Raw genomic sequence first — 25868 nt, forward strand, 5'->3', positions numbered from 1 at the left:
CTGCAAACGAAGACCCCATGAGGGGGGCATTTTCGCTGCCCCGTGTTTCATAGCATTTCAGAATAGGTCGGGGTGTGTGTGTGTGTGTTTTCCTTTACAAAATTGAACTCACATTTTTATTTTGTATTTTTAAGATTTTATTTATTTGAGAGAGAACACCCATGAGCAGAGGCAGAGGCAGACTTCCCTCCCTCCTGAGTAGGGAGCCCGAGGCGGGCCTCGAGTCCAGGATCCTGGGATCATGACCTGGGCTGGAGGCAGAGGCTTAACGGACTGAGCCACCCAGGCGCCCCTGAGCTCATCACATATTTAGAACGTTTTTGAAAACTTGTATTCGTGGAGTTACTCAGCCAACAGAATCAGGGAGAGATGCCGTAAGTCTACTTACTAAAGGCTACTTTAAAGGAATCCATTACTGAATTTGGCCTGGGAATGAGGTCTAAGAATCTACTTTATTCCATGCTCTGAAAATCAGGATATCGTTTTCACTTTTCCAGTCTTGGAACCTCTGACTTGTTCTCCCTGAGTTCCTAAAGATCACTGCCCTGCCCCGGCCCGAGTTTCCCTTCTGCAGCGTGTGAGCCCTTACAGTTAGTTCCTTGGTGTATATAAGCCTCCCCGCAAGGACTCGAGTTCATCGGAAGCAGCAGGCAGCTCTTTTCCAAGTGCCACTCCATTCTCCGCTTCTGTGTCACTTCACTCAGGCTCCCATCTCAAAAGCATTCTTTTCATTAAAGCAGCAAAGCAAGGATTTTCAAGTCCTATATTCCCTCAGGCATCTGTCAATGTCACTGTTAGCCTGGAGAGGCCAGCTGCGTCTCCCTTATCGTCGCACACCACCGACATCTAAACAGAGCGACTCGAGTCATCCTTGCCAACGTCAGGAAACCCTCCCTTGCGTGGAGCCTCCATCTCCTCTCTGCATGACTGTTTCTTTTGAATAGCGGTTTGACTCCCAGTGAAAACAACCTGTCCTTCGCAGTGGACGTGGTGCTTGTGGGTCCTGGTGTTTCTTCATTTGGAACCCAGGTATTGGGTTCTTAAGATCTCAAGGAACTTGGGCAATGTGGCTTCAGCCTCTGTTGATTGGAGGTGCCTGCGAGCCCTGAGTGGTGATGCTCAGGGAACAGTTGGACAATACAGTATCCACTGTTGTACAGCTGATTATTATTTAATTGGTTGGATTCGGATGCCAATACAAATTCATCTAGCGAAAGATTTCACGGAACATTTATAAATGTCATCAGGCCACTGTTTTCCTCTATATCTTCCTTGTAGCTGCCACTTCTACTCCCGTGGCAGCCCACATGACTAAATAGAGGGAAGAGAAAGGATCTTGGTCTTACCTTGTCAGGTGGCCTTGTCCCGTTTCTGCACTGCCATGATTTATAAAACCTCTCTGTTTGGATTTCTCAAGATAGCGTAGCAGTACACGTCCACATCTCTGTGGCTTGTCTCCGGCTTACTACTCTTGACAGAAGCAATTAGTTGGGAGTGATATAAAGAGCAAAGAAATCTATACTTCCAACACCTTGATAGGAATGAAATGACAAATATGTTGACAAATGTAGGGTTCTTCTCTGTCCTTGTGCCAGAATCCACTGCTCTCCATTGTTGGGATGGGACGGCTCTTACTCCAGGTTCAGGTTCACCCTCTGGAGAAAGACCTTCATAGTAATCAGGTTGCCCCACTGAAGAGGAATAATTCTCCACCTGGCCACCTGACCCTGGTTCGTTTCTTCCACTTGACATCTGCCAGAGGCTGTTTCCGACTTTCTTCCATGTTCTAGGAGTGAGACTCCCAAGAACGGGGACAGAACCTGGAGTGACGCGTCTATGAGAATCAGGGGGAAGAGGGCACTTCTCCTCTTGAACTCCGACTCATCTTTTCTACTCACACCATGGCTAGCCTTGGGTTTGCATAGAGTAGGTGCTTTTACTGTTGGCTAGGACGCCATAACAAAATACTACAAAGCAGGTGGCACACACAACAGAAATTTATTTTCTCACAATTCTGGAGACTAGAAGTCCAAGATCAAGGTGCTATCAGGGTTGGTTTCTGGTGAGCGTTTCCTTCCTGTCTTATAGACAGCTGCCTTCTTGCTCTGTCCTCACCTGCCCTTTCCACTGTGTGTGTATGGAGGGAGAGAGATCTCTGGCATCTCTTTCTTTTCTCATAAAAAGCCGTCCTCCTACTGGCTGAGGCCCTGCCCCATCCCTGTGCCTTCACTTAACCTTTATTAGCTCATTATAGGCCCTATTTCCAAATATAGTCAACACTCGAGGTCAGGGCTTCAACTTATGAGTTTTAGGGGGACACAATTCAGTCCATAGCAGTGTCCCATAAATGTGGGTAGGATATATCAGTGGGCGAATGGCAAAATCTTTATTGATTGAATGAATGAATGACTTTGGGACTTTTTTAGTGGTCATTTGAACAGAAAAGACTTGAACAGAGCAGGAAGCTCTTCTAAGGCCCCTCGGAGCACCCCCAAATCCAAAAGTGCCCTGTAACTTCAACTGGCAGGTCTCAGCATCTCTTCTGTCTCATTTGCTGGAGGCCCGTTGGTTTGTGTAGGTTTCATCCCACGTGGCTCAGTTAGCTTCACGTTGAGATAGGCATTTCCACTGCATGTATTAAGTCTGAAGAGCTAGACGGGGATCATTTAGATCCACCCTGACATAAGCACGTGCAGGAGAACATAGAAGAGCTCATCTGGTATTCCAACCCCGACTTGACACCAGTGTTAAACAAATGACAGACAAAACACGTATGATGCTCAGTGTTGGAATGTATGTATTTTTCAGCGGAGTGGAAATTTTCAGTGGAATGGAAAACTTTATAGAAGAAATGAAATCACCTAGTAAATCGCTCAACGTTTTCATGGATTTATTTCCAAGTTTTTCTTGTACATATTTGAATTGCATACCCAGAGATTTTCGATTATATCAATCTATATACATTTCCCCACACTGGTCATATGTGTTTATAAAATAATTATCAAGGTCTGTGTAATACTCCACACAGAGGAGTGTACCCATACGCATTGTGTGAATATTGGGTGTAGTTCACCTGATATTTTTTAGAGATTTAGTTATTTATTTGAGGGGGGGATAGGGAGGAGCAGAGGGAGAAGGAAAGAGAAGCCCAGGCTAACTCCGTGCTGAGTGTAGAGCCCGACGCAAGGCTTGATCCCAGGATCTTGAGATCCGGACCTGAGTTGAAATCGAGAGTCTGATGCTTATCCAAGTGCACCACCCAGGTGTGCCTGTAGATCACTCGATTTTAATCTAGAAAAGTATCTTTTTGTTACCAATATGCACATTAGGTAGCGGAAAAGGAAATTTGCTTTCTCCGATTGTTTACAGACAGCGCTGCATGCTTCATTAACTGGTGCTGGTGTATTCAAAGGAACGCGTTATTCAGCATGTCTGTTCTTCAGATACCAAATCAACTTGTTCTTTGACCGAGAGACTAGATAATCCATGCTTGATTAGTGGAAAAATCCATTTCTCCTCTTCTCTTTCATTTTCACTGAATGAAATTTGGTGATGAGACGAATACTACGGCAGCAGTCTTCCTTCCGACGGCTCTTTCCTCATCATTGCTGCCTGTAACACCCCGAGTTTCCCTGTCAAGGACTCCCTGTGCCCTGTACCCAACAGCTGGATACAGGCCTTTCTCATACCTTGTTTCACTGGGTTAATAATTTCATTCCCTATACCCAGATCTGCCAACAGCAAGTTTTCCAATAAATCTCATTTTTCCAGTTATTGGCTTCAATTTTATAGTCTGCCTGGAGGAAAATTAATATTGGTAGGAAATTCACAAACAAGTGACATTCTCCACGAGGACAGTGTATCTTCTTCTCCCTTCACTTGTGCCTCTGTGTTACATTTCTGCTGGCCCTGGGTTGTGGCAGAGCTGACGTCCCCTCGGTGGAAATTTAGGGATGGAAAGCGAGAACATGCCAGGCTAGAGAAGGCATAAGGGAACTATTGTTTACGGAATGCTTTTTATGATCACTAAACACTGGATGAAGGGCTTAATGTATTTTATGTTATTGAATCCCAAGCGTGGGGGCAGGAATTGCATTTTTAAAAATAAGGATTCTGAAGGTGGAGGCACGAAGGGTAGGGAAAGGGTTATGGGAGTGATACTTAGTACAAACCGTACGCTAGGTCTGTGCCGAACGTGGACAGTTTACAGTATTATTAATACTGTTATTTCATAGAGTTCGCAAATTATTTCAGTTATTTAAGTAATCTGTACACCCCACGTGGGGCTCGATCTCACCACCCTGAGGTCAAGAGCTGCGTGTTCTTCAGACTGAGCCAGCCAGGCGCCCCCAACTGATACAGATTTTAAGATTTTAAAAAAGGAAGAACTAGGTGTATTTCCTGAAGCAACTAAAACGTAAACACCATTGAGTATAAAAGCACTTCTGAGCAACTCAGAAAACACTGTAAACTCTCAGTTTTTTATACCTGTTCTTAATGATTTTTTACCCGGCCCTCAGTCCCTTTAAAACCTATGGCAGGTTTTTGAGAAATGCTTTACTTCTCCTTTAGTCTCTCCTAGATTTTGGAAACCACGTCAGCACACCATCCCAGATTTTTCTCTCCATGAGATTCGTGGACCTTCTCTTTTATTATTATTTTGTGTTGAGGTGTAATCGATAAAATTTAAAATACATAAAATAATCATTTCATATACATATATAGTGAAATGATTACTGCAGTCAAGTTAATTAATACACCTAGCACCTTACCTAGTTACTTTTGGGGCATGTATGTGTGGGGAGATGCTTAAGATCTACTCTCTTAGCAAATTTCAAGTATGTAATACAGTATTATCATTAAGTACGGTCATCATGCTGTACATTAGATCCTCGGGACTTACTCCTCTTCTAACTAAAAGTTTATACCCTTTGACCAACATCTCCCTCATTTCTCCCACCTTCCAGCGGCTGGCAGCCACCATTCTGCTCTGTTTCTGTGAGCCGGACCTTTTTCAGATTCCACATTTGAATAGTCACACCCAACATTGTCTTTCTCTGTCTGCCTTATTTTGCTTAGCCATAATGCCCTCGAGGCTCATCCATCCTGTTGCAAATGGCAGGATTTCCTTCCTTTTTAAGGCTGACTACTACATGTCGTGTGTGCGGGTGAGCATGCTTGGGCACATGTGCCCTGTTTACCCATCAGTGGTCATGTAGGTTGTTTCCGTAACTTTTCTGTATCTTGGATCTTGTGAATAGTGCTGCGGAGAACGTGGTGTTGTAGATATGTCTTTCAGATACTGATTTTGCCTCCTTCAGACATAGTCCCAGAGGTGGCATTGGGGGATCTGGTAGTGCTAATTCTAATTTTGTTTTTGCAGAACCTCCATACTGTTTTCCAATCTGGTTGCACCGATTTCCATGCCCACCGGCAGTGTGCAGGGGGTCCCTTTTCTCCCTATTCTTGCCCACATTCGTTGTCTCTTGGATACTTCTCTATCCTCAATGAATTTTGCAACCAAAAAGCTTTTCTTCAGGTCAGCATTGCCAAACAACCCTCCCACCAATTTGTGGACAAAAGAAAGCTCCTCGGAGTTATACCACAAGCTCGTTGCTAGAAACTCAACAGCACGCGATGTTTTATTTCACCAGTACATTTGCTTTACAATATTTAAGCTTACGAGAGAAAATAAGCTTTTGGGTTTCCTTTGTGCAGTTCTTAATCTGGAGAGAATAAGCCCTTTGCCTAAGAAAGTACCTCTCCCGTGCACCAAGTGAATAGACACCTGGAATTCCTCTAACAAATCCTCGTGTTTCTTTCTGTATTAAAAGATAAGGCTGGAAATGCAAATATCCTGGGGAGAGGTAACATTTACTAAATTATACTCGTGCCAGCCTGCAAATTATTGATAGCGGCATTTCTCTCCAAAGGAGGTTGAGATACCAAGGAGCAGGATAGAGAGCAGGAGAGACCCAGGGGGCTCAAGGGGACACGTGAGAAGTAGGAGCCAGTGGCTGCTCAGAAGGGTAGCACTTGGAATCTGAGAGTCCTCTTTTCTTCCGTCTGGCCTCTCGGAAAATATCTACTGCGTGAGTCACATTTTATGCTGGGCGTGTTTTAAAGCCAGCGTGAACATCACGCGGTAAAGATCACCCTCGGAATCCCCTGAAATCTCCCATAAAGCACAGTTCTCTTGCTTCTCGTTCTTTCTTTCTTTCTTTTTTTTTTTTTAATAAAGGTTTACTTATTTATTTGACAGACAGAGATTACAAGTAGGCAGAGAAGCAGAGAGAGAGGGGGAAGCAGGCTCCCTGCCGAGCAGAGAGCCCGATGCGGGGCTCGATCCCAGGACCCTGGGATCATGACCCGAGCTGAAGGCAGAGGCTTTAACCCACTGAGCTACCCAGGCGCCCCACTTCTCTCCTTTTCTCAGGAAGCCCAGTATCACTAGCTCTTCTTGGACACAGGATTGCTTCACACAAGGGCACAGATCGCTGCTTCCTCCAGTGAGACTCCTGCTGGTTTGCTTGTACTTGGACGCTGTGCGCCCATTGGACATGTCCCCAGAAGGACAATGGGCGCAGCCAGATGCTCGAACCACAAGGAACACAGGGGAAGGCCGTCTGATGCAGGAAACAGTGTCACGCTCGCCCTGGGACATACACATGCCCAGGAATGGAACAGAGGAAGGAACTGACACGTTCTTCCAATTGTTCTCTTTTGCGCTTTCTTAATTCTCTTTTTGACAGAGCAAGCATAGTTGAATTTGTCTCGTTAAAAGCATGTCATTCAACAACTCTGCATGTGTCACCAGAAGCAGGCCCCCTGGGCACCTTTAAGTCCCATTCTAGTCCTGGGGACAAGCTGGCTCCGCAGAAGGCAGAAAAACCACGAGGAACACTAGCACGAGACCAGACCCTCTGGGTTTAGGGCGGAAAACCGAGAGCCAATCACCAATCTGGGAGCTTTTTACCAGGTGACAAGTCAGGGGAACACAGTGGTTTTCGGTTTGATGATTTTCTCTCTCTCTCTCTCTTTATCTGTTTCTGTCTCAACAGGCTGGTCCATTCAGGTCCGGGCAAAGGCTCGCCCCAGGCTGGTGTGGATCTGTCCTTCGCGACGCGAACGGGCACCAGGCAGGGGATTGAAACGCACCTGTTCAGGGCCGAGACCAGCAGGGACCTCTCCCACTGGACGAGGACCATCGTGCAGGGCTGCCACAACTCGGCGGAACTGGTCACCGAAGTCACCACAGGTGAGTCCCACCGGCTCTCAGGGCACCAGCGCGCCCCGTTCTCCACCCCTCCTCAGTGTAGTTCCAGGCTTGGCCTTCTGGGCTGTTTGGAATTCTAGAAGTGACCTTAAATGCTTTCAGATTAGGGCACAGTCTTTTCCCATCTCCATTCAAAAAAGAGTTGGTCACCTAGAGAGTCAGAGGTCATTTTCCTACCTATGACCCCCCGGGGGGCTTCCTGCAGGCACAAGCTTTGAGGCACTCAGACCGACTAGCAGGGTTCTTGTTTTTAACAGCGGAGACTGACTCTGAGTCATTTATCACAGAGTAAAATTCTTGGAAATAATAATTCTGCTAGCTCACGGAGTTGATGGGGGAAACTGGGGCACCAGTTTCTGAAAAAGCAGAAAGCAGAGGCATGGCTTGGGGGTGGGGGGTGGGTTTCAACAGCAAAGAGCAGAGCCTTGAGAAGAGACACCGGTGCCCCTGGTCTGAGTGTTGACGCCGAGGCGGGACAGAAGGAGTGCACAGCAGCCCCGTGCATGCCGAGCTCTGAGAAAGGACTATTTACATGGATTACATGTTTGTAGAAGGAAGACATATATATATATATATATATATATATATACATATATATACACACATATATATGTATACACACACACACATTTTTTTTTAAAGATTTTGGTTTTTTATTTGACAGAGAGCGACATAGTGAGAAAGGCAACACAAGCAGAGGGAGTGGGAGAGGGAGAAGCAGCTTCCCGCTGAGCAGGGAGCCTGATGTGGGGCTCTGTCCCACAACGTTGGGATCATGACCCAAGCCAAAAGCAGGCTCTTCAGGACTGAGCCACGCAGGCGCCCCAGGAAGACTCCTTCTATACCATCCTATTTATTGAGTGTTCTCAGGACATGCCAGGCATTTCATATAATGTCTCTTGGTGTTTTCCACACTATGAGAAACAACCCTATTATGGGTCCAGAACTCAATGAGTCGAGGCAAGACCAACATTTAAAAAATTAAATTAAATGGAATGCACATATCAGTGTAAATACTGCTTAGATTTGTGGAACTTTGGATTCAGGACTGTGTGTGTCCCGCGTCACAAATCATTGCCTTCTCTCATCGAATCCTCCCAATTCCCTTGCCAGTCTGACTTTACCGAATCTGGAAGCAAATCCTTAAGAAAGGTTAAGTAACTTGTCCAGGATCTCACAACTAATAAATGTCAGGACCAACATGAACACTACGTTGTGTCCTTCTAAAACCCATTCTTCATTGACTCCAGGGCCTACCGAGGCCTGGATGCACTGCTGTAGCGCTGGTCAAAACCCAGCAGTTCTGTTTAGGCAGCTGTGATGAATGATTTTCATGCCACTCTCCAAATCAGATGATTGATAGGTGATTGATAGGTGACAGACAGATAGATAGAAATGCATCTGTATGTAAATATATAGATAATTAAATTTTTTACTGGCCAAAGATAAAATTAGAGACTAGAAACTAATATGAATTTCAGCTAAAGTGAGTAAGCTAAGTACATACTGTAAAATATTGGACATTGGGGCAACAGGGTGGCTCAGTCCGTTAAGCATCCAACTCTTGGTTTTGGCTCAGGTCATGATCTTGGGGTCATGAGATCGAGCCCCACATCGGGCTCCACACTCAGCACAGGGTCTGCTTGAGATTCTCTCTCCCTCTCTCTCGGGTCCTCCCCACCTCTCTAAAATAAATAAATAAATCTTTTTTTTTTTTTTTAATGGTGTTTATTTGCTAAGGTGGAGTCCACATGAACCCGGTGATTTTCAGCAGCCCCCACCATGTACAGTTAACAGTGTCGTTGATGCTGTTGCTCCTGGTTTTGAGATCTAGGATTGTTTCTGGTTCTGAGATTGAAGGCCAACCTCTCTTCCACGTCTCCTGCCGTCACTCATAACAAGGGTGTATGTGACAGAGTAGCTGCTCTCCTCAGCAGCAGTCTTCCAGAAAATCCACCTTTCAGTCTCACCAGCTGCATCTTACAATACTGTCCCCTTTCCCTCTTCTGTCATGTTTTCTCCTGTGCTTTCGCTTCTCTTTATCTCTGGGGAATCAGTACAAGGAAACAGCCATGGTGTGGGATGTAAGCCAAAAAGCCCTGGATTCAAATTCCAGTCCTCTCTCTCTCTTTCTTTCTTTCTTTTTTTTTTTTTTTTTTTTTTTTTAAGATTTTATTTACTTATTCATGACAAACAGAGAGAGAAAGGCAGAGGGAGAAGTAGGCTCCCCACTGATCGGGGATCCCAATGTGGGGCTCGATCCCAGGACCCTGGGATCATAACCTGAGCCAACGGCAGACACATACAACCCGAGCCACCCAGGGATGCCTCCTATTTCTTTCTTAATCTCTTACTTACTCTTACTCGAATCTCTTGTTTTCTTCATCTGTAAAAAGAAGGAAATAATAGTACCTACCTCACAGAGTTGTTGTCGAGAACGAAGAGAAATAACCCACATGAATCTCCCGGCCCAGTGCTTGACACATAAGCTCTCTCTACGTATTATTATTAACAATTAGTTGTTACCCTGTCATTATGTCCCCAAACCTGTGCTGTCCAGTATGCTAGCTTCTGGTCCTGTGTGTCTATTTCAATGTAATTAATTAAGACTAAATGAATTAAAACTAAATGAATTCCTTAATCACTTGAGCCCCATTTCCAGGGCTCAGTCACCCCCTGTGCCTACCTAACGGCTACCATGAAAGGTGGTGCCGATCTAGAACATTTCCGTCATGGCCCAGAGTGCTACTGTACTGCTGTGCTCTAGAGGAACAGATTTCCCGTAAGACATCTTAGGTGCAGCATTTCCAAACAGAAGTAAAGTTCTTTTTGGTTTACTCCTAAAACCTCAGATTGCTGTGATTCAGCCATTTGGGGTTGGGGCCTGAGAATTTGTACCTGGTAACATCCCAGGAGGTACGGCTGCTCCTGGGCTGAGGGGCCCTCTGGGAGCAGCACCACCTCAGGGAGCAGTCTCCCCCAGGAGCAACTCCCACTCAGGAGTAGTCGAAAAGACGGGACACGCGTTAGTGTGTGGCGGGGTTTCTCCACATTCCCTCTACGCATGCAAACATGAAAAACCAGATGTTTTGTAGACTGTCTGCTGCAGAAACTCCAACAAAATGGCTGTCTTTTTGTAATTACCCTGAAACTGATTGGTGCCCCCCGCCATTTCCCGCCATTGCTGGAAACCTTTTGAGAGTGTCCCCAAAGCTCTTACTCTTATGCTGCATCTGTACAGCAAGAAAAATTAGAGCTTTGGACCTGAGAGTTGGAAACCCAGAAAACTAGACCTAATGAACTGATACGTGAAAATGCTGGAGAAGTTCACGCCCCTTGCCACAAATTCAGGAGTGTTCTAGGAAAGCATGGAAAAGGCCAAGTGGATTTGGTTTAGTTTCCATTCCGCAGATTTTGCAAAATCTTTCTTTCTCAGTATGCTGAACTCTACTTAGACAGGAAAGCCACGGAGCGGTTGGTGGACTAGCCAAAGGAAACAACAAAGCACTGTGTGCACTGAGCTAGCCCGGTGGTGGGAGAGAAGAAATTTTCCGCCGTGACCGCAGGTGCATCCCTGTTACAGATAGAAAGATGCCTTGTGGGCGTGGAGGAATGGGCCTTGTGTTTTAATCAGAGCGTCAGTTAACTTGCTAATGTGTTCGATTCGTCCTGTGCGGATTGAGAACATCTTCAGATAATCAGGTCCATTACAGGAAGGCCGTGAACACCAGCTGGGGTCAACTAGAATTGAAAGTAACCACAATCAGTTGATTCTGAATGTCTGAGGGCATAGCTTTAAAGTTCAAATACAGAGGCAGAAAAAAGAAAAACCTGTTGAAAGCTCATTCGCGCACTTATTCTATAGGTAGTAGAAGTAAAGAGGGTCGGAAATAAGGATTCAAGATGGGAAACCATACCTAGACCCAGGCCACTGTCTCTGGCCATCCCAGGACGGCAGGGATGGTAGAGGTCTGGGGACTTCTGAGATGAGATTTGTGGAGGGGCTCTGCTCAGAAGGACTCAGAACTCTAGTAGAGAATGTAGTGGGCCTTTGGGAAATAGTAACCCTTAGTTACAAATTGAAAGATGCCTGTGGGAAGTCGGAGGAGGGGGTACAGTTTTAACCAGAGCTCCAATTAAAGGCCACCTTATTCTGTGAGCAGATAGAGTCCCCTGTCCCTTTCCCCCAAACCTGGAAGGTCCCCCAGCTGTTACAGTTGTCCCCAAAGGTCAACTCTCAAGGTCCCTCTCCACCCCGACTGCCAGAGTCTGAGAAAGATACATGACACAGAGTGGAAAGAACTTGAATTTCGAATTCTAAGCCACCTCAATTGGGCCACATTTCACCTATAATATATTAGCTAAGGTCCTGCTTTAGAAGTTTGTGGTAAGGTGGTAAGGCGGTAAGGTGAGGTTTAAAAAGCTGAGTTGAGCTAAGGATGGGACAGAGCAGTCTTACTGCTCCACTACGGCTCCCATCCTCCCCCAGCCCACCCCCACCCCCCACCCCATCCCTGACTCGGTTCCCCTCCCAGAAAAACGTCTGGTTGCCCTAAAGAGCTTTCAGATGTATATGAAGGTCTCAGCCAATTTACTTGCCTGCTGAGGTCTGTTAAATGCGTTGTTCTGTGAGCGGAGAAATCCAACCTGATACTTAATAACCTTTTCCAGAACTCTTTGATCAAAGGTTTAAACCTTTGCAAGTCTTCCTAAATAGGAACTAGGATTCTGGGGCAGTCCCCCGTCAGCTCAGACACTTCGAGCACTGATATCTTTTCCTAAACGCAGTGAGGACCACACATAAAAGCGGACGGCTGTTCTGATCAAGAGGTGTTAGTTTTGTTCCTCGGGATCAGAGGGTCCCCTGTGACCACCCCCTGAGCAGAGACGGGAAGCAGCCTCCTCCGTGGAAGGGGCCCTGTCTGAGAATCGCTCTGCAGTCCAGCTTCCCCAGGACCCACGATCCTCAGATCGCCAGGGGACCTTCTGAAACACTCATTTCTATTTATAAGATGAGATTTGTTGGACTTTTTTATAAAAAATAAAAATGGGATGATTTTTAAGCTGCTCACTCCCAACTTCTTCGGTGGGTCGCATTAGTAACAGGATGGAGGAATGCGCACTCCTTTCACCAGGTGGGGGCATGGCAATGGGAGGCACGTGCGTGCCTGCGTGTGTGTGTGTGTGTGTGTGTGTGATGACGCTGACGACTCAGAGCTGGCTCGCCCTCTATCAGATGTCAGGTCTTCCCTGACAAGGCCAGCAGAAGGTAAGTACCCTCGTACGGTCAGAGAAAGGCAAGAGCCCAGGTAAAATTCAGTAAATCCCAGCAAAAGGCATTCTTTCAGCTTATTTCCCTTGGTTTCATGGTTCAAGTTAAATGACAGTATCCAAATCAGTCCAAGGAGAATATTTTCGTGAGCAACGATTCATTTTCAACTTGGGGAGAAAAGTGTGGCCGGTCCCGGGACCGAGGAGACGGGCCGGGGTAAGTGCGTAGGAAATTGGACGGACCTGGCTGTGGCTACTGCACTCTCTCCTCTCTACCCTGCAGCTTGCACCTACAAAAACCAGGAGTGCCGCCTGACCGTACATTATGAGAACGGATTTTCCATTACCACTGAGCCACAGGAGGGTTCCTTTCCCAAGACAATCATCCAGTCTCCCTATGAAAAGCTGAAAATGTCTTCAGACGATGGAATCAGGATGCTGTATCTAGATTTTGGAGGCAAGGATGGAGAGATTGTAAGTGTGTTTCTACAGACAGCCTGAGTTCCTATGTTACTCATTGGGCAGAACATCCGTGAGGGCTTGTGAATGCACCATGGCCTTATTATTTATGTGGCCATTGACTGTTTACGAAGTACTTGCAAGTTCATGTCTTCTTTGATCCTTGAAAAACTATGATGAGATCCAATTATTCCAAAGTTCCTTACTGCGGTCTTGTTTTCCACTAGCATACCACCTAAATATTTGAACCAAGGAATCTTTTAGAAAGTTAGAATTAAATTCTGATCAGATGGGGTCCCACCGGCTTCAAAATGCACCCTTCTTTTTTTTTTTCTTTTAAAGATTGATTGATTTTTTTTTTTTTTTTGGAGAGACAGAGCACACAGAAGGCAGAGGGAGAAGCAGACTCCCCACCGAGCAGGGGCCCCGACGTGGGGCTCGATCCCATGACTCCCGGATCATGACCTGAGCTGAAGCCAGATGCTTATCTGACTGAGCCACCCAGGCGCCCCTGCACCATTCATTTTTAAAAAGTATCAAGTCTCTAATCTAGCTGTGGCGTTGTGCTCATGTCGGGAATATAAGGATGGAAGCTGAGCAGGGCCAGCCCCGGGGCAGGTCTCCGAGGAGCACAGCACATGGAGAACAGAGGTGGACGGTTGGAAACAGGGGCGGAGCAGAAGGAGCAGCGGGGAACAAAGAGAAACTTGGTCAGTGATACCCGCGTGCTGAGAAGGCCAGACGAGGGCCCAGAAGTTTCGGGCTAATGGCAAATAATGCCTAACAAAATTAGCAAATTTGTCAGTTAAGGTAGCTTTTAGAGTTCTATCAATAATATGCAAATAGCCAGGATATTTAAATTCATGATTTCCTGCGATCGATCGTCACTGCCTATTACAATAAAAAAAGTGTATTTCTTCAGTTCCGTGAAGGGTGAGAATTACCTGTTCTTTCCAGCCAGCGCAGCTGTTGACATTCTCAGGAAGACCTAGCATCTCATTTAAGCTGTCAAATGCTGGACTTTTAAGAGGACCTTGATTCTGTAATAACTAGGTTCTCTTTAAGTCCTTCCTAAGTCACTAGGTTAGTCAACAAATATTCATTGACTCCTGTTGATTACAGGGATGGGGAATATATAAAATGCAGGTAAACCTCAATTTCAAAGTAATTTCAGTGAAACTTGTGGCCTTCCACAATCCCTCCCTCCGCCTCCAGCCCCTTCAGTGGTTTCTCCAGTGGGACTGGACTGGGACTTCTCTGGAAAGAATTCAGGGGCTGATGGAAGCGTGGAACCGAGACCACACTCGAGAGCATGAGGCCTTCATTTCAAAGTCTGAGCAGGGCTGTTGTGGAAGGGGCGCCTCACAGCAACCCCCCCATCAGAACTTGCTTTCGGAAAACACTTCCCAGCCCATCATCTTCCTTTTAAAATGGATCTGTGGGGGACCTGGGTGGCTCAGTGAGTTAAACCTCTGCCTTCAGGTCAGGTCATGATCTCAGTGAGGGCCCTGGGATGGAGCCCCGCATCGGGCTCTCTGTGCATCAGGGAGGCAGCTTCCTCCTCTCTCTGCCTGCTTCTCTCCCTTTATCTGTCAAATAAATAAAAAAATATATTTTAAAAAATAGATCTGCAGGGCTTTACAGGATTTTTGCCTTATTGTTTGTATTTCAGTAAGTTCAGCCTGAAGCAGCAGTTTGGAAAGACACAAGTGATCTGAAAGTCCATTTTACTCGAAATACTTTTAATTCAGTTGCTGCTCTATCCATTGTTCGACCCAGTGCTCTTTCCTGAAGGTGACGGCTCCCTAGCAAAACAAAAACAAGAACAAAACAACCAAAAAAACAAAAGGCTCTTGGCCTTAGCCTTGGCTTGAAAAACCAAGGTTCTTTTTGCCAGTGAAGAAAATCACTTATGTCTAAATTTCTGCCTTTCTGAAGCCTGTAATTACAACCTGACTTGGAAGATGTAGGCAGGACTGCGCGTTTGCCACCAGTCCATCCCGCTGAGAAGGGCAAGTTCACACACAGCTTCCCCAGGCCTGGTTCTCCAGCCCCAGGAGGCAGGCCCCGCCAGGCCTTCCCTCTCCCTTTCTGGAGAAGGGAGCAGACATGGGCTGCAGGAAATGGAATAAATTGTTCTCTTTCTGTCTCTGTAACTAATTCACCAAATGTCTTGGGCACGTCCTTTTATGTCTTTGGAGCTGGGTCTCAGTCCATAAAATTAGATTCCTTCCAAAAGTTGCGTTCCGTGTTAGTGAAACAGAACACTGTGGTTCTCCCCAACTTTGGCATCACAGAAAGTCTTAGAACTTCTTCAGATCTCAGTTTCCCCTATAAAACGTGCAGATAATGGCCATTAGCTCATAATGGTTTTGTGAGAATTAAATAAGATGATGTAGAGGAAATACTCAGCCTGATTCATAATTAATACAACCCTAACTTTGCTAGGTGTTATTACACACTCAGGTGGCTGTCCCCCAACAGTGTCGTCAGCAGAAGAGGACTGGGGACAACTCCTCTCTCTCATTCTCTCTGATCACAGGTTGGGCCACATGTAGGAACTGCTAAGAAAGGAAAGACTTTAGTGGGGTTTTAATGGACAGGCGACACACATGTTACAACAGTCCAAGGGCACAGGACACTGGGGACACAGCCGCTGAGCGGTGTGGCTTCCCCATTCTGAGGGTTCACACGCTATCTCATTGAATACTCTAATTACGCTGTGAATTAGGTAGGACTAGGAAAAATTTTAAGTGACTTGTTCAAGATTACATATCTCAAAAGCTTTTTTTTTTTTTTTTTCCCTAAAATGTTAAAACCGGGACTCGAACTGAATCCTCTGATGTGACATTGAGTCCTGCTTCAAGCTTACCTCTCACTATTGGGATACCAAAAACAAACAGTTTCGATAGTCAAGAAAGGCAACATCAACATTTATGCTATTGGTATATGTAAATTTCACAGAACCTATTTCGGGAACAAAGATGGATATAAAAAAATAAGTTCACAGAGTTATTTTTTTAAACCTCACTGGGGGGCGAGGCAAGGATTTAAAAACCATAATTCTGCATCAAGCAGAATAGCTCACATGCTCTCTTCTTTTGGGATTTCAGCAACTGGACCTTCATTCCTGCCCCAAGCCAATTGTTTTCATCATTCACTCCTTCCTGTCGGCGAAGATCACAAGATTGGGCTTGGTGGCCTGAACCAAGGGGGGATTTGCCTTCGAGAAAAGGAGGGCGGCTGCGCCCCCGGCGGGTGCCATCAGACACCATGAACGGCACACCAGGTGTGGCATACCATGGTCGGCTTTGGATCCCCGAGTCCTCTCCACTGCCCCAGACTTCTCTATCCGCTTCGCCAACAATAGGGGTGTGGGAGGGGAGGGCGAGAAAACACCACAAGGAATATCAGAAGAAAAGTGGCTTTCTAGAACAGTAGAAGGGTAACAAGGTGAGGGCGAATGGGAATAAATACACAACCTGGTTTTGAACTAATGACAGTCAAGGCTATCATGACCATGAGAACTCGTCTACCAGTCCTAGGCAACTGGTTCACCCAGCTAAGCAAGAACTCCGTGGATGAAGAATGGACATTTCACCTCTCTGTCCCCAGTGACAGTGATCTTTTGTTTTATTGTGATTTACTGCCTCCTTCCAATTGAGTTGACTTTCGCTTGTAATGAAAGAGCAGTGCTTCAAAGGGAAACCCACCTTTTCAATTTTAAGTATGAAGCGGCTATAATTCTCTTCCTAATGACTTACCTTTCAGTGACGTGGAATGACCCTGCGGTATTCTCATTAGCGTATGCTGAGTGGGAATTAAATAAAGCCTCAGCTACTGATCTGAGCTGGAAGCTGGTGGAATCTGAGCCGAAGTAGACTGTTTATGTCGCAAAGCTTTGCGGTGCAGAAAGGTGGTGTGCCTGAGAAGTGGTTCAGCGGGGGACTGCACTCAGACCAACACGTGCTGTCTCCGAGCCAAGATGGATAGCTTTACTTAGAGAAAGGAAATTACGGATATTTTTTTAAAAGATTGTCACTTGAGATATATGTGGCATATATATCTCATATATATAACATATTATATATATACATATATATATAAACAATTCACATGAGGTTAACTAATTATCCCCATTTTGTGGTTTTCAGCAGAAGTACTGAGCAGTTGATTGACCCTTGTTTCTGCCTGTGCTCGCGTGCATGTGTTTTCAGACCAGTCCTAGAGTAGCCTCATAGAATTCTGACAGCTTCCACAGCTCTTGGGAATTGCAGGGAAATAATATAATGACCTGGTATTTTTCTACAAGAATATTTTCAGACAACATAGAGTGTATTGCTGATTTAATGCTTTTATTTTTACCTTTCAATTCAAATTCACTCAAAAGACACCTGTATTATTTGATTTTGGAGTCGCCTTCCTCGAACTTAAAAATTAGCTCTAGAGTTTCTGTAAGCATTTGTAACTCTCCTTTTCCCTTGTACTTTACGTAAACGAATGCTCTGGATTCGATCTGTGTGTTTTTTCAGAATTGTCTTTCAGCAACTACCTATGCAAAGAGCTTTTAAAGTCAAAACTGTTTTAAAGGAATGTAATTTTGCCCACGGAGACCCATACATTTATTGAGTTACAAAGCAGCATCCAAAGTGTGTATCAAGTAATACTAGTTCCAAAGGGCATTGACTGAGTGGTGTTTTGTTGTGTTTTGTTGGGGAAGGGGGGCAGTGAGAATAAGAGGTTTGATGATCAAAAATGTGTTGAATAGGGGCGCCTGGGTGGCTCAGTGGGTTAAGCCGCTGCCTTCGGCTCAGGTCATGATCTCAGGATCCTGGGATCGAGTCCCGCATCGGGCTCTCTGCTCAGCGGGGAGCCTGCTTCCTCCTCTCTCTCTCTGCCTGCCTCTCTGCCTACTTATGATCTCTCTCTGTCAAATAAATAAATAAAATCTTTAAAAAAAAAAAAAAAATGTGTTGAATAATAGAGGTAAGAAAGTGAAACAGATATCATGACTGTGGGCCTCCTCAAAAACGTCAGTGTATACATTGTGATTCTTCAAGGGGGGACCCCCTGTACCATTCCTACACTTTAAAGCTTACAGAGCTCCTTTCTGACAGCATTTTGGGAAGCAAGTGTTTTAAAACAAACAAACAAACGAACCAGGGGTGCCTGGCTGGCTCAGTCAGTAGAACATATGACTCTTGATCTCGGGGTCTTCCGTTCAAGCCCCATGTTGGGTGTAGAGATTACTTAAATAAAATAAAATACAAAAAACACTTTGGGAAACACAGCTTTAGGTCACTGATTATTTTTTTTTCCGTTTCCCATTTTAAAATGCTCAAGAGTGAAGTCCCACCTGAATATTATAGGGAAGCTTTGATTCGTTTGTGAATTAGACTGCACTCTTTCATTACGTATTTTCGAAGTCACTGGAATGTTGTCATACGAGAATTATGCATTGTAAATAACATTAAAATACATATATTAAGGCCAATAGTTCAACAATATGTAATCTGAGGTGCTCAGTACTATAGGAAGTATGAGTTAATTACTCATAATTAAATTGCAAAGATCCTATTCTATATTTATAGATGAATTAAAATGATCATAATTACAAATATTTCTTCATCACTTGAGTTTTAGACTGATTAATATCTGGGTGGGGGTCAACAAATTACATTCTCTGCATTTATAAAAACTTAATTTAAATATTTATATTTTAGAAAAAAATACATTTGAATAAATAAATGCATTTTCTGAATTAAAATGTACTAGCAAGAAGTAGACGATTTTACTAAGAGAATTATGTATATGAATCCTTGTTTTTTCCTTCAAAGTTAAGTGTGTCATATCAGAGTGGCTATGGTGAATTGATTTCAAATACTCATTTTTCCTTGTTTCTGAATTGAAGAAAGTACATAATGATTTTACACTGTAAATTTTAATCTTGTCTTGATGTGTGTTTGAATGTTGTGAATGACACACAATCAGACGTCTGGATCATGCTTGGGTAGAGTTGGAGAATTTGTTTTTGGCCAATCTGCTCTGTGTTTAATCCGTTTCTTATTGGTATCAATGAATTATTAAATTCACATATGTCCCTTTAAGGGCCAACCAATACTAATGACTGATGTTTCAGCTGTCCTTGTGGGAAGCCACCCATTTGCTCTTGGTGAGGTTCAGGGAGCTCTGAGCATCCCAGGGATTTAAAGAAGGCCAATAGAAATATAGTTACCAATCTCCTTCCTGACTTGAACTAAGTAGAAGAAAAAAACCATAAACCTCTTAAAAACACCTAGGTAGGGCGTTTAATTAATTCTTTCAATTGATATAATTAAAATGCTAAAAAATGCATTCGCCTGAAATTAATGAGAAGCTTTTCTGGCCTGCCTTTTACAAATACGAGGTATTCCATCTTGAGGGGATTGGAGTGGACAGGGGTGAGGGAGTAATTTTTGAATGTACATGGAGTTAAAAAAAAAATGTGCCTATGTTTATAGCACCATGGATGTCATGTAAAATTTATATATGAATTAAATAAATATTCACCTCTGAATATGGTGGACCGGCTGGCTGGTGGTTTCATCAAAGCCATAGAGGGAGTGTGAAGACACAACCTGCTCTTCTCTTCCTCCAGGACTGGCTCCAGAAGGTGCTAATGGGTACAGGAGGATGCCACTGGAAAATATGGTTTTTTGGGGGGGGAGGGTTGTGTATAATTTCAGGATGCGTCTGCATCTGGGACTTGGGGATCTTGGCTCTCATTTTAACTAAAAAGTTTCATGGAATTTAAGCTGTACGCCAAGCTCCAAATACTTAAGTTCTCTGTCCTACTACAACTTGGTTTGTGTTTCAGTTGCTTATTATTAATCTTAGTCTATGGCTGAGAAGTCTTTCTACTATTTGAAAATCGAGTAGTAGTGAGATTACATTTAGAACTGTAGAATCTCACTTTTGAAGAGACTTCAGAGGTCATCAAGCCCATTAGTGCCCAAAGTTTATTTATAATTTTAGCAATACTACCCTAGGATCTTAGGGTATATGATTTGCTAGTAACAGTGCAACATAATATATACATATAAAAATGAATGTGCGCCAATTAAATTTTTTTAAGAAGTCTGTATCACCCAGAGTCATCCCACATACACTCCTGGTCTAAGTAGTACATTTGGGGGAATGCCGACCTTGTATGTATATCCCTTACGGTTAATTCTGCCTGACATGGGAAGTTCCCAGCTATGGGATGAGAGCTCCTTCTTTCCCAAGGCAGTTCCTTCCACTGCTGGATAGTGAGAGTTGTTGCAAAGTTCTTATTCTTAGAGCCAAAATTTAGGTCTGCCTTTCAGTCATGACCCTGTTCTACCCTAGAAAACACTGGAAGTCTGATCTCTTTTCCACATGAATGTCTTAGAGGATAAAAAGACATATCAGGGCTGGGGGAAACCAGGGAATAGAAAATGATCTGAAAATGGCTTTAAGTTGGACACCTCAAATTCCTTCTTTTTATCTTTAAAGAACCGATTGGCCAAGATTAAAACTCTCCATACTACTTAGTGGTGGAGAGTAATAGGAAAGCAGGCATTTATAAGGCCGTTAGTAGGTCTACATTTGGCAACTATCTGCAAGGTTATCTGGCAATATCTAGAAAAATTCTAATATACATGTACCTTTTCACTGTAAGAATTTATTCTAGAGGGGTGCCAGGGTGGCTCAGTGGGTTAAGGCCTCTACCTTCAGCTCAGGTCATGATCCCAGGGTCCTGGGACCGAGCCCCGCATCAGGCTCTCTGCTCAGCAGGGCGTCTGCTTCCTCCTCTCTCTCTCTCTCTCCTGCCTCTCTGCCTACTTGTGATCTCTGTCTGTCAAATAAATAAACAAAATCTTTAAAAAAAAAAAAATTATTCTAGAGATAAAGTGCACAAAGACTAACATGGAAGAATCATCCTGGTGGCATTCGTTGTAAAATAAAGCTAAAAAGGTCAGGAAGATCATTAAAAGCCAAACAAATCCCAGCGCTTAGATGCACTAGATTCTGCAGCGTGACAAGGACCCATCTCTTAAGTGCTACTGTGACAAAGTTCCTAAGGGCAACTTCTGCAAAATACAGATAAAAACACAGACGTATGGGGATGCCTGGGTGGCTCAGTTGGTTGGGCAGCTGCCTTCAGCTCGGGTCATGATCCCGGCGTCCTGGGATCGAGTCCCGCATCGGGCTCCTTGCTCCGCAGGGAGCCTGCTTCTCCCTCTCTGCCTCTCTGTCTGCCTGTGCTTGCTCTTGCTCACTCTCTCTCTGACAAATAAATAAATAAAATCTTTAAAAAAAAAAAAAAAAAAAAAAACACAGACGTATGGATACGGATATGGAGTCCATGTGTTGTTTAAAAGGTGATTCTCCAGAAGAACGGCACCTGCCGGGACGTTTTGGGAATCTGTGCTCGTGCTGTCTTCACAATGATGGGGGGCGGGGGAGACACTTGGCCTTCACTGAACAGGAGCCACTGCCAGTAGATGTCCTGCAACAGGAGGACAGTCCCCGCATCCTGGGGGACCATTTCCCACAAACTGTTTTGTCCTGTGAGTTGTTCGGGTAGGTGAAACCCATGATTTATCTGAGTCTAGACCCTGACTACACCTTACACAGGAAAACGTGTTTTGACCGACACAATACATTCTGAATTTTCTAGGTATGGACCTAGCACGTATATGAAAGGAAGACTGTGGTTTTGGTTCGTTCAGGGCGTTTTATCAAACATTTTATCAGAACGAGTCACCTAGGTCCAGTGTGTACGCGGTGCTCGAGTCATCGACACGGAACACCGGACTCCGTGTACACGCATCTCAGAGACACGGCGTCTGAGTTATTTTACCTTTCAGTGTGGTTGTGCCCCAGCATCTCCATATTGAAGTGCATCGTATTTTATGATTATGACTTTCCTTTCCTAAACTTCTTTACCTTACAGTTAGGGAATATCGATTTTAAACAATCCCGAGCGCACGGAGGCTTACTGCTGGGCATAGCTGTCTGGCGTCCGAGACGCTCCGCTGCTGGCCCAGCCTGAGGCCCCACCACAGCCGGCTTTGCTTGCCCCGAGGGCTTGTGCTGCTGAGACCCGACCGGCTGCTTGCTCGGAAATGCTGCCCCTCCGAGCCCCGTGTCCGCTGGCTACCGCCACCAGGCAGCCAGCGGAGGAGATGCATCCTCGCATCTCTGGGTTTTGCCATCAATTCCAGACTTGGGTGAAAAGCCACACACCCTAGGCCCTAAGAACTGTGTCCTGGGCGGCCATGAATGACCTGAGCAGTCTGGCACTGTACAGGATTTCAAGCTTTGGGGGGCCCAACAGGAGCTCATAACAGGAAGGAGCCAAGTGGGAAAAGAATGCTCTTTGTCCTTCTGTGTACTGCCCCCAAGATATGGTTTCTGCATACACTGTGTGCCCTTAGACACTCCCTGTGACTGAGAACACGCCCGCCAGGGCTCGACAGGCTGTGTTCTTTGAGCCGGTTACAGGGCAAGCCGTGGCCCAGGAGTCATGTGTCACCTGCTCTGCTGGCCGCCTTCCCCACCTCTTCTCCCTTTTCCCCTTCACTTCTTGGGGACCTGGAATTGGACATTCCACAACCAGCGTGAGCACCTAATCGTACCTTACACGAAGATCCACTCAAAATGGATCACAGACCTAAATATATGAGAGAAAAACTATAAGGTGTAAAGATAACCCACAGAATGGGAGAAAAATGTCTATATGTCATATATCTGAGAAGAGCCTTGAATCCAGAATATGTAAAGACCTCTGACATTTGAACAACAAAAAGACAAATAATCCAACTAAAAATGGTCAAAGGAATTGCGTGGACAGTTCTCCAAAGAAGATACGTAAACGGACCAACCCGCACGTGAAGAGATGCTCAGCGTTAGTAGTTATCTGGAAAATGTAAATCGAAACCACAGTGAGATCCCTCCTCCCACTTCATGTCATTTGTCAGAAAGACAAATAATTACAAGTACTAGAAGGGATGCTGGGAATTTGGAACCCTAACACGTTCATGGCCGGTGGAAGGCCAGATGGTACCACTAGCTGCTTTGGAAAACCATGAAAACAAAAAGGTTAAACGTGGAGTTATGGTACAGTAAAGCAGTTCTACTCGGCACCTACCCAAGATAATGCAAAATGTATGTCCTTGCAAAACACTTGTTCACAGAGTCCATAGCTGCCTTATTTGTAATCGCCGAAAAGTGCAAGCGGCCCAGATGTCTGCGAGTTGGTGATCAGCAAAACGTGGCTGATTCACACCTTGAACGATTCAGCTCTGAAACAGGACGGGGCCTGCCACAGGCTACAACACGGAGGAACCTTGAAAACCTCACGCTGAGAGAAAGAAACCAGACACACAAGGCTATAATTTGTAGGAGTCAGTGCACATGACATGTCCAGGAGAGGCAAATCTGGAGATATATAAAGTAGATCAGTGTCTGCTGGGGTCTGGGAGGAGAGAGAATAGGGAATGACGGCCAGTAGATATGGCCTGTTTGGGGGATGAAAATGTTCTGGAAATAGCCGTGATGGCCACACGACTTTGTGAGTGTACCAAACCCACCAAGTTATCCACTCTACAGGGTGAGTTTCATGATGGCTGTGGGCTTTTTTTTTTTTTTTTAAGATTTTATTTATTTGACAGAGATCACAAGTTGGCAGGGAGGCAGGCAGAGAGAGAGGAGGAAGCAGGCTCCCTGCTAGGCACAGAGCCCGATGTGGGGCTCAATCCCAGGACCCTGAGATCATGACCTGAGCCGAAGGTAGAGGCTTAACCCACGGAGCCACCCAGGTGCCCCCCACCGAGATTCTTAAAAGCCCTTCTGCTTTTAAGAAGGGTCTGCTTTGAAATTACTAGCTATAAATATTTCTAAGGTCTTAATCAAGGATTATATAAGCACACCTTAAATTCGATCTTTTTCCTTTGAGAGACTTTCGCTATCAAAGATGCTGGACGTGGAAAACCATTTTATTTTCAGATCCGTAATGCCCTCATCCCTCAGGATTTCCTCTAAATGCTGGAAAGCTGCACAGTTCCTTCTCCGGCTCACCTCTCTTTTCCTGCATCATACCACATTCAGCTGAATGAACAAAGGGTCCACTGACACTTTTTTTTTTTTTTTTTAACATTCTGTCTAGAAATAACCAGAAGAATCCAGGAGTTCATTAGATGCAACATATTTTCCAGCTCCAGCAGGCAACAGTGTTGCCAAACGTACCATCTCTGCAGAATGCAGCTCAGCCGGAGGGGCCCAGTGGCTCCTCCTTTCCCTCCTTCCAAACTTCTCATCTTAAGGAGTGAGAGCTTTCAGCATCGTTCCCAGCCAGCCCCAGGAAATAATGCCCCAGCACAGCTGCTGTCGAAGCCCCGTCTCTGCCCTCTTTTGCGTTTCCCTTGGAAGGTCCCTGTGATGCTCGCCCTGTGTAAAGGCAGAGCAACTGCCTGGCAGGCGGGGCTCCTCGTGGGAAGCAGAGCCCCCAAGTTCACGCAGCTGCCCTCCAGGCCAGCCCACTCTGCTGGGAGCTCAGCTTGCACAAAGTGCGATCTGCCCAAAGCTCCCCGGCTAAAAAATCTTGCACGGTCAAAAGCTGACCTACGTCTCTGGACCTGTTAGGTCTCTCCTTTGTGCTTATCTTCACGTTTATTTGAAGTCTCTTGAACCACTTTTTACTTGGGAATTCAGGCCCTGAGGTAGGCAATGTGGAGATCATGCCGGGAAGGCAACTCAAAGTTTAGGAACCGATTTCTCCGATCAGTTGACAAGACCAACAGAGTTTTCCAAGTCAAAACAACCAGTTCGCTTTGGGGATGTAACTTGAGCTCAACAAAATCTCCAAAACACGAATGGAGTTACTGTGTTTTCTTGGCGAGGATCTATCTGGTCTCCCTTGTCTCTCTCCACAGCCTTCACCTCCCACCCTTCACCACCCAGTCATCTCCTCAGGCTCACAGGCCTCACACAGCCAACAGAGCTGTAGTGAGTGCGCAGTGCTTTGGAAACTGCATTTGATGACTCTTTCGAGAGCAAAATTGGTTGGGGATCAGCAGTTTCATACAGTTCAACCTGACAGAGAATACGCAAGTTTCATCAAGTAGATTGGATCTACTACTAATCATCTGGGACTATGACTTTGATACGACAATGGTATTTTATTTTATTTTATTTTTTTATTTTTTATTTTTTTTAAAGATTTTATTTATTTGTCAGAGAGAGGGAAAGAGAGCGAGCACAGGCAGACAGAATGGTAGGTAGAGGCAGAGGGAGAGGCAGGCTCCCTGCCAAGCAAGGAGCCCGATGTGGGACTCGATCCCAGGACGCTGGGATCATGACCTGAGCCGAAGGCAGCTGCTTAACCAACTGAGCCACCCAGGCGTCCCGAGGACAATGGTATTTTAAAAGGAAATAAGGCAGGGTGATTTTACTAAGTATCAGAGAACGCTCTAGTAGCCGTGTTACACAGCATGCACCAATTGCAAGTATGTGGTTTGGTGAGTTTTGATAAATGCATATGTAGTCAAATTAAAAAAGAATTTAAAAATGCAGCACAATAATAAAAGTACTCAATATTTAAAAAAGAAAAATTGTGTGTAGGCAGTGTAGCCACCATCCCACGCATGTTATAGAACATCTACACCACCACCAAGTTTCCTGGTGCCAGTTTCCAGTCACCCCAACCTCTGGCCCCAGGAAACTATTTGGACCCTGTATTTCTCTTTTCTAGAATTTCACATATCTGTCATTTTCTTCTCAGTGTATTGTGAGTCATCCATGTGGCTGATGATTTTAGTTTGTCTTATTGTACTGGTAAGTGGTATTTCATTATATA

The 25868-nt window shown here is 45.0% G+C and overlaps 1 protein-coding gene across 1 annotated transcript in view; it reads left to right on the plus strand.

Moving 5' to 3' along the window:
* Positions 1–19562, plus strand: part of SNTB1 (syntrophin beta 1) — a 229588-nt gene extending 210026 nt beyond the window's left edge. Inside the window, exons 5-8 of the mRNA XM_059165709.1 lie at positions 7062–7258; positions 12831–13021; positions 16120–17784; positions 17998–19562. Of these exons, the coding sequence (XP_059021692.1) occupies positions 7062–7258; positions 12831–13021; positions 16120–16212 (481 nt within the window). The 3' untranslated portion in view covers positions 16213–17784; positions 17998–19562. The remainder of the gene's footprint in view (positions 1–7061; positions 7259–12830; positions 13022–16119; positions 17785–17997) is intronic.
* The last annotated feature ends 6306 nt before the right edge of the window (positions 19563–25868 follow it).

Source organism: Mustela lutreola, chromosome 3 (genome assembly GCF_030435805.1).
Source record: "Mustela lutreola isolate mMusLut2 chromosome 3, mMusLut2.pri, whole genome shotgun sequence".
NCBI classification, from domain to species: domain Eukaryota; kingdom Metazoa; phylum Chordata; class Mammalia; order Carnivora; family Mustelidae; genus Mustela; species Mustela lutreola.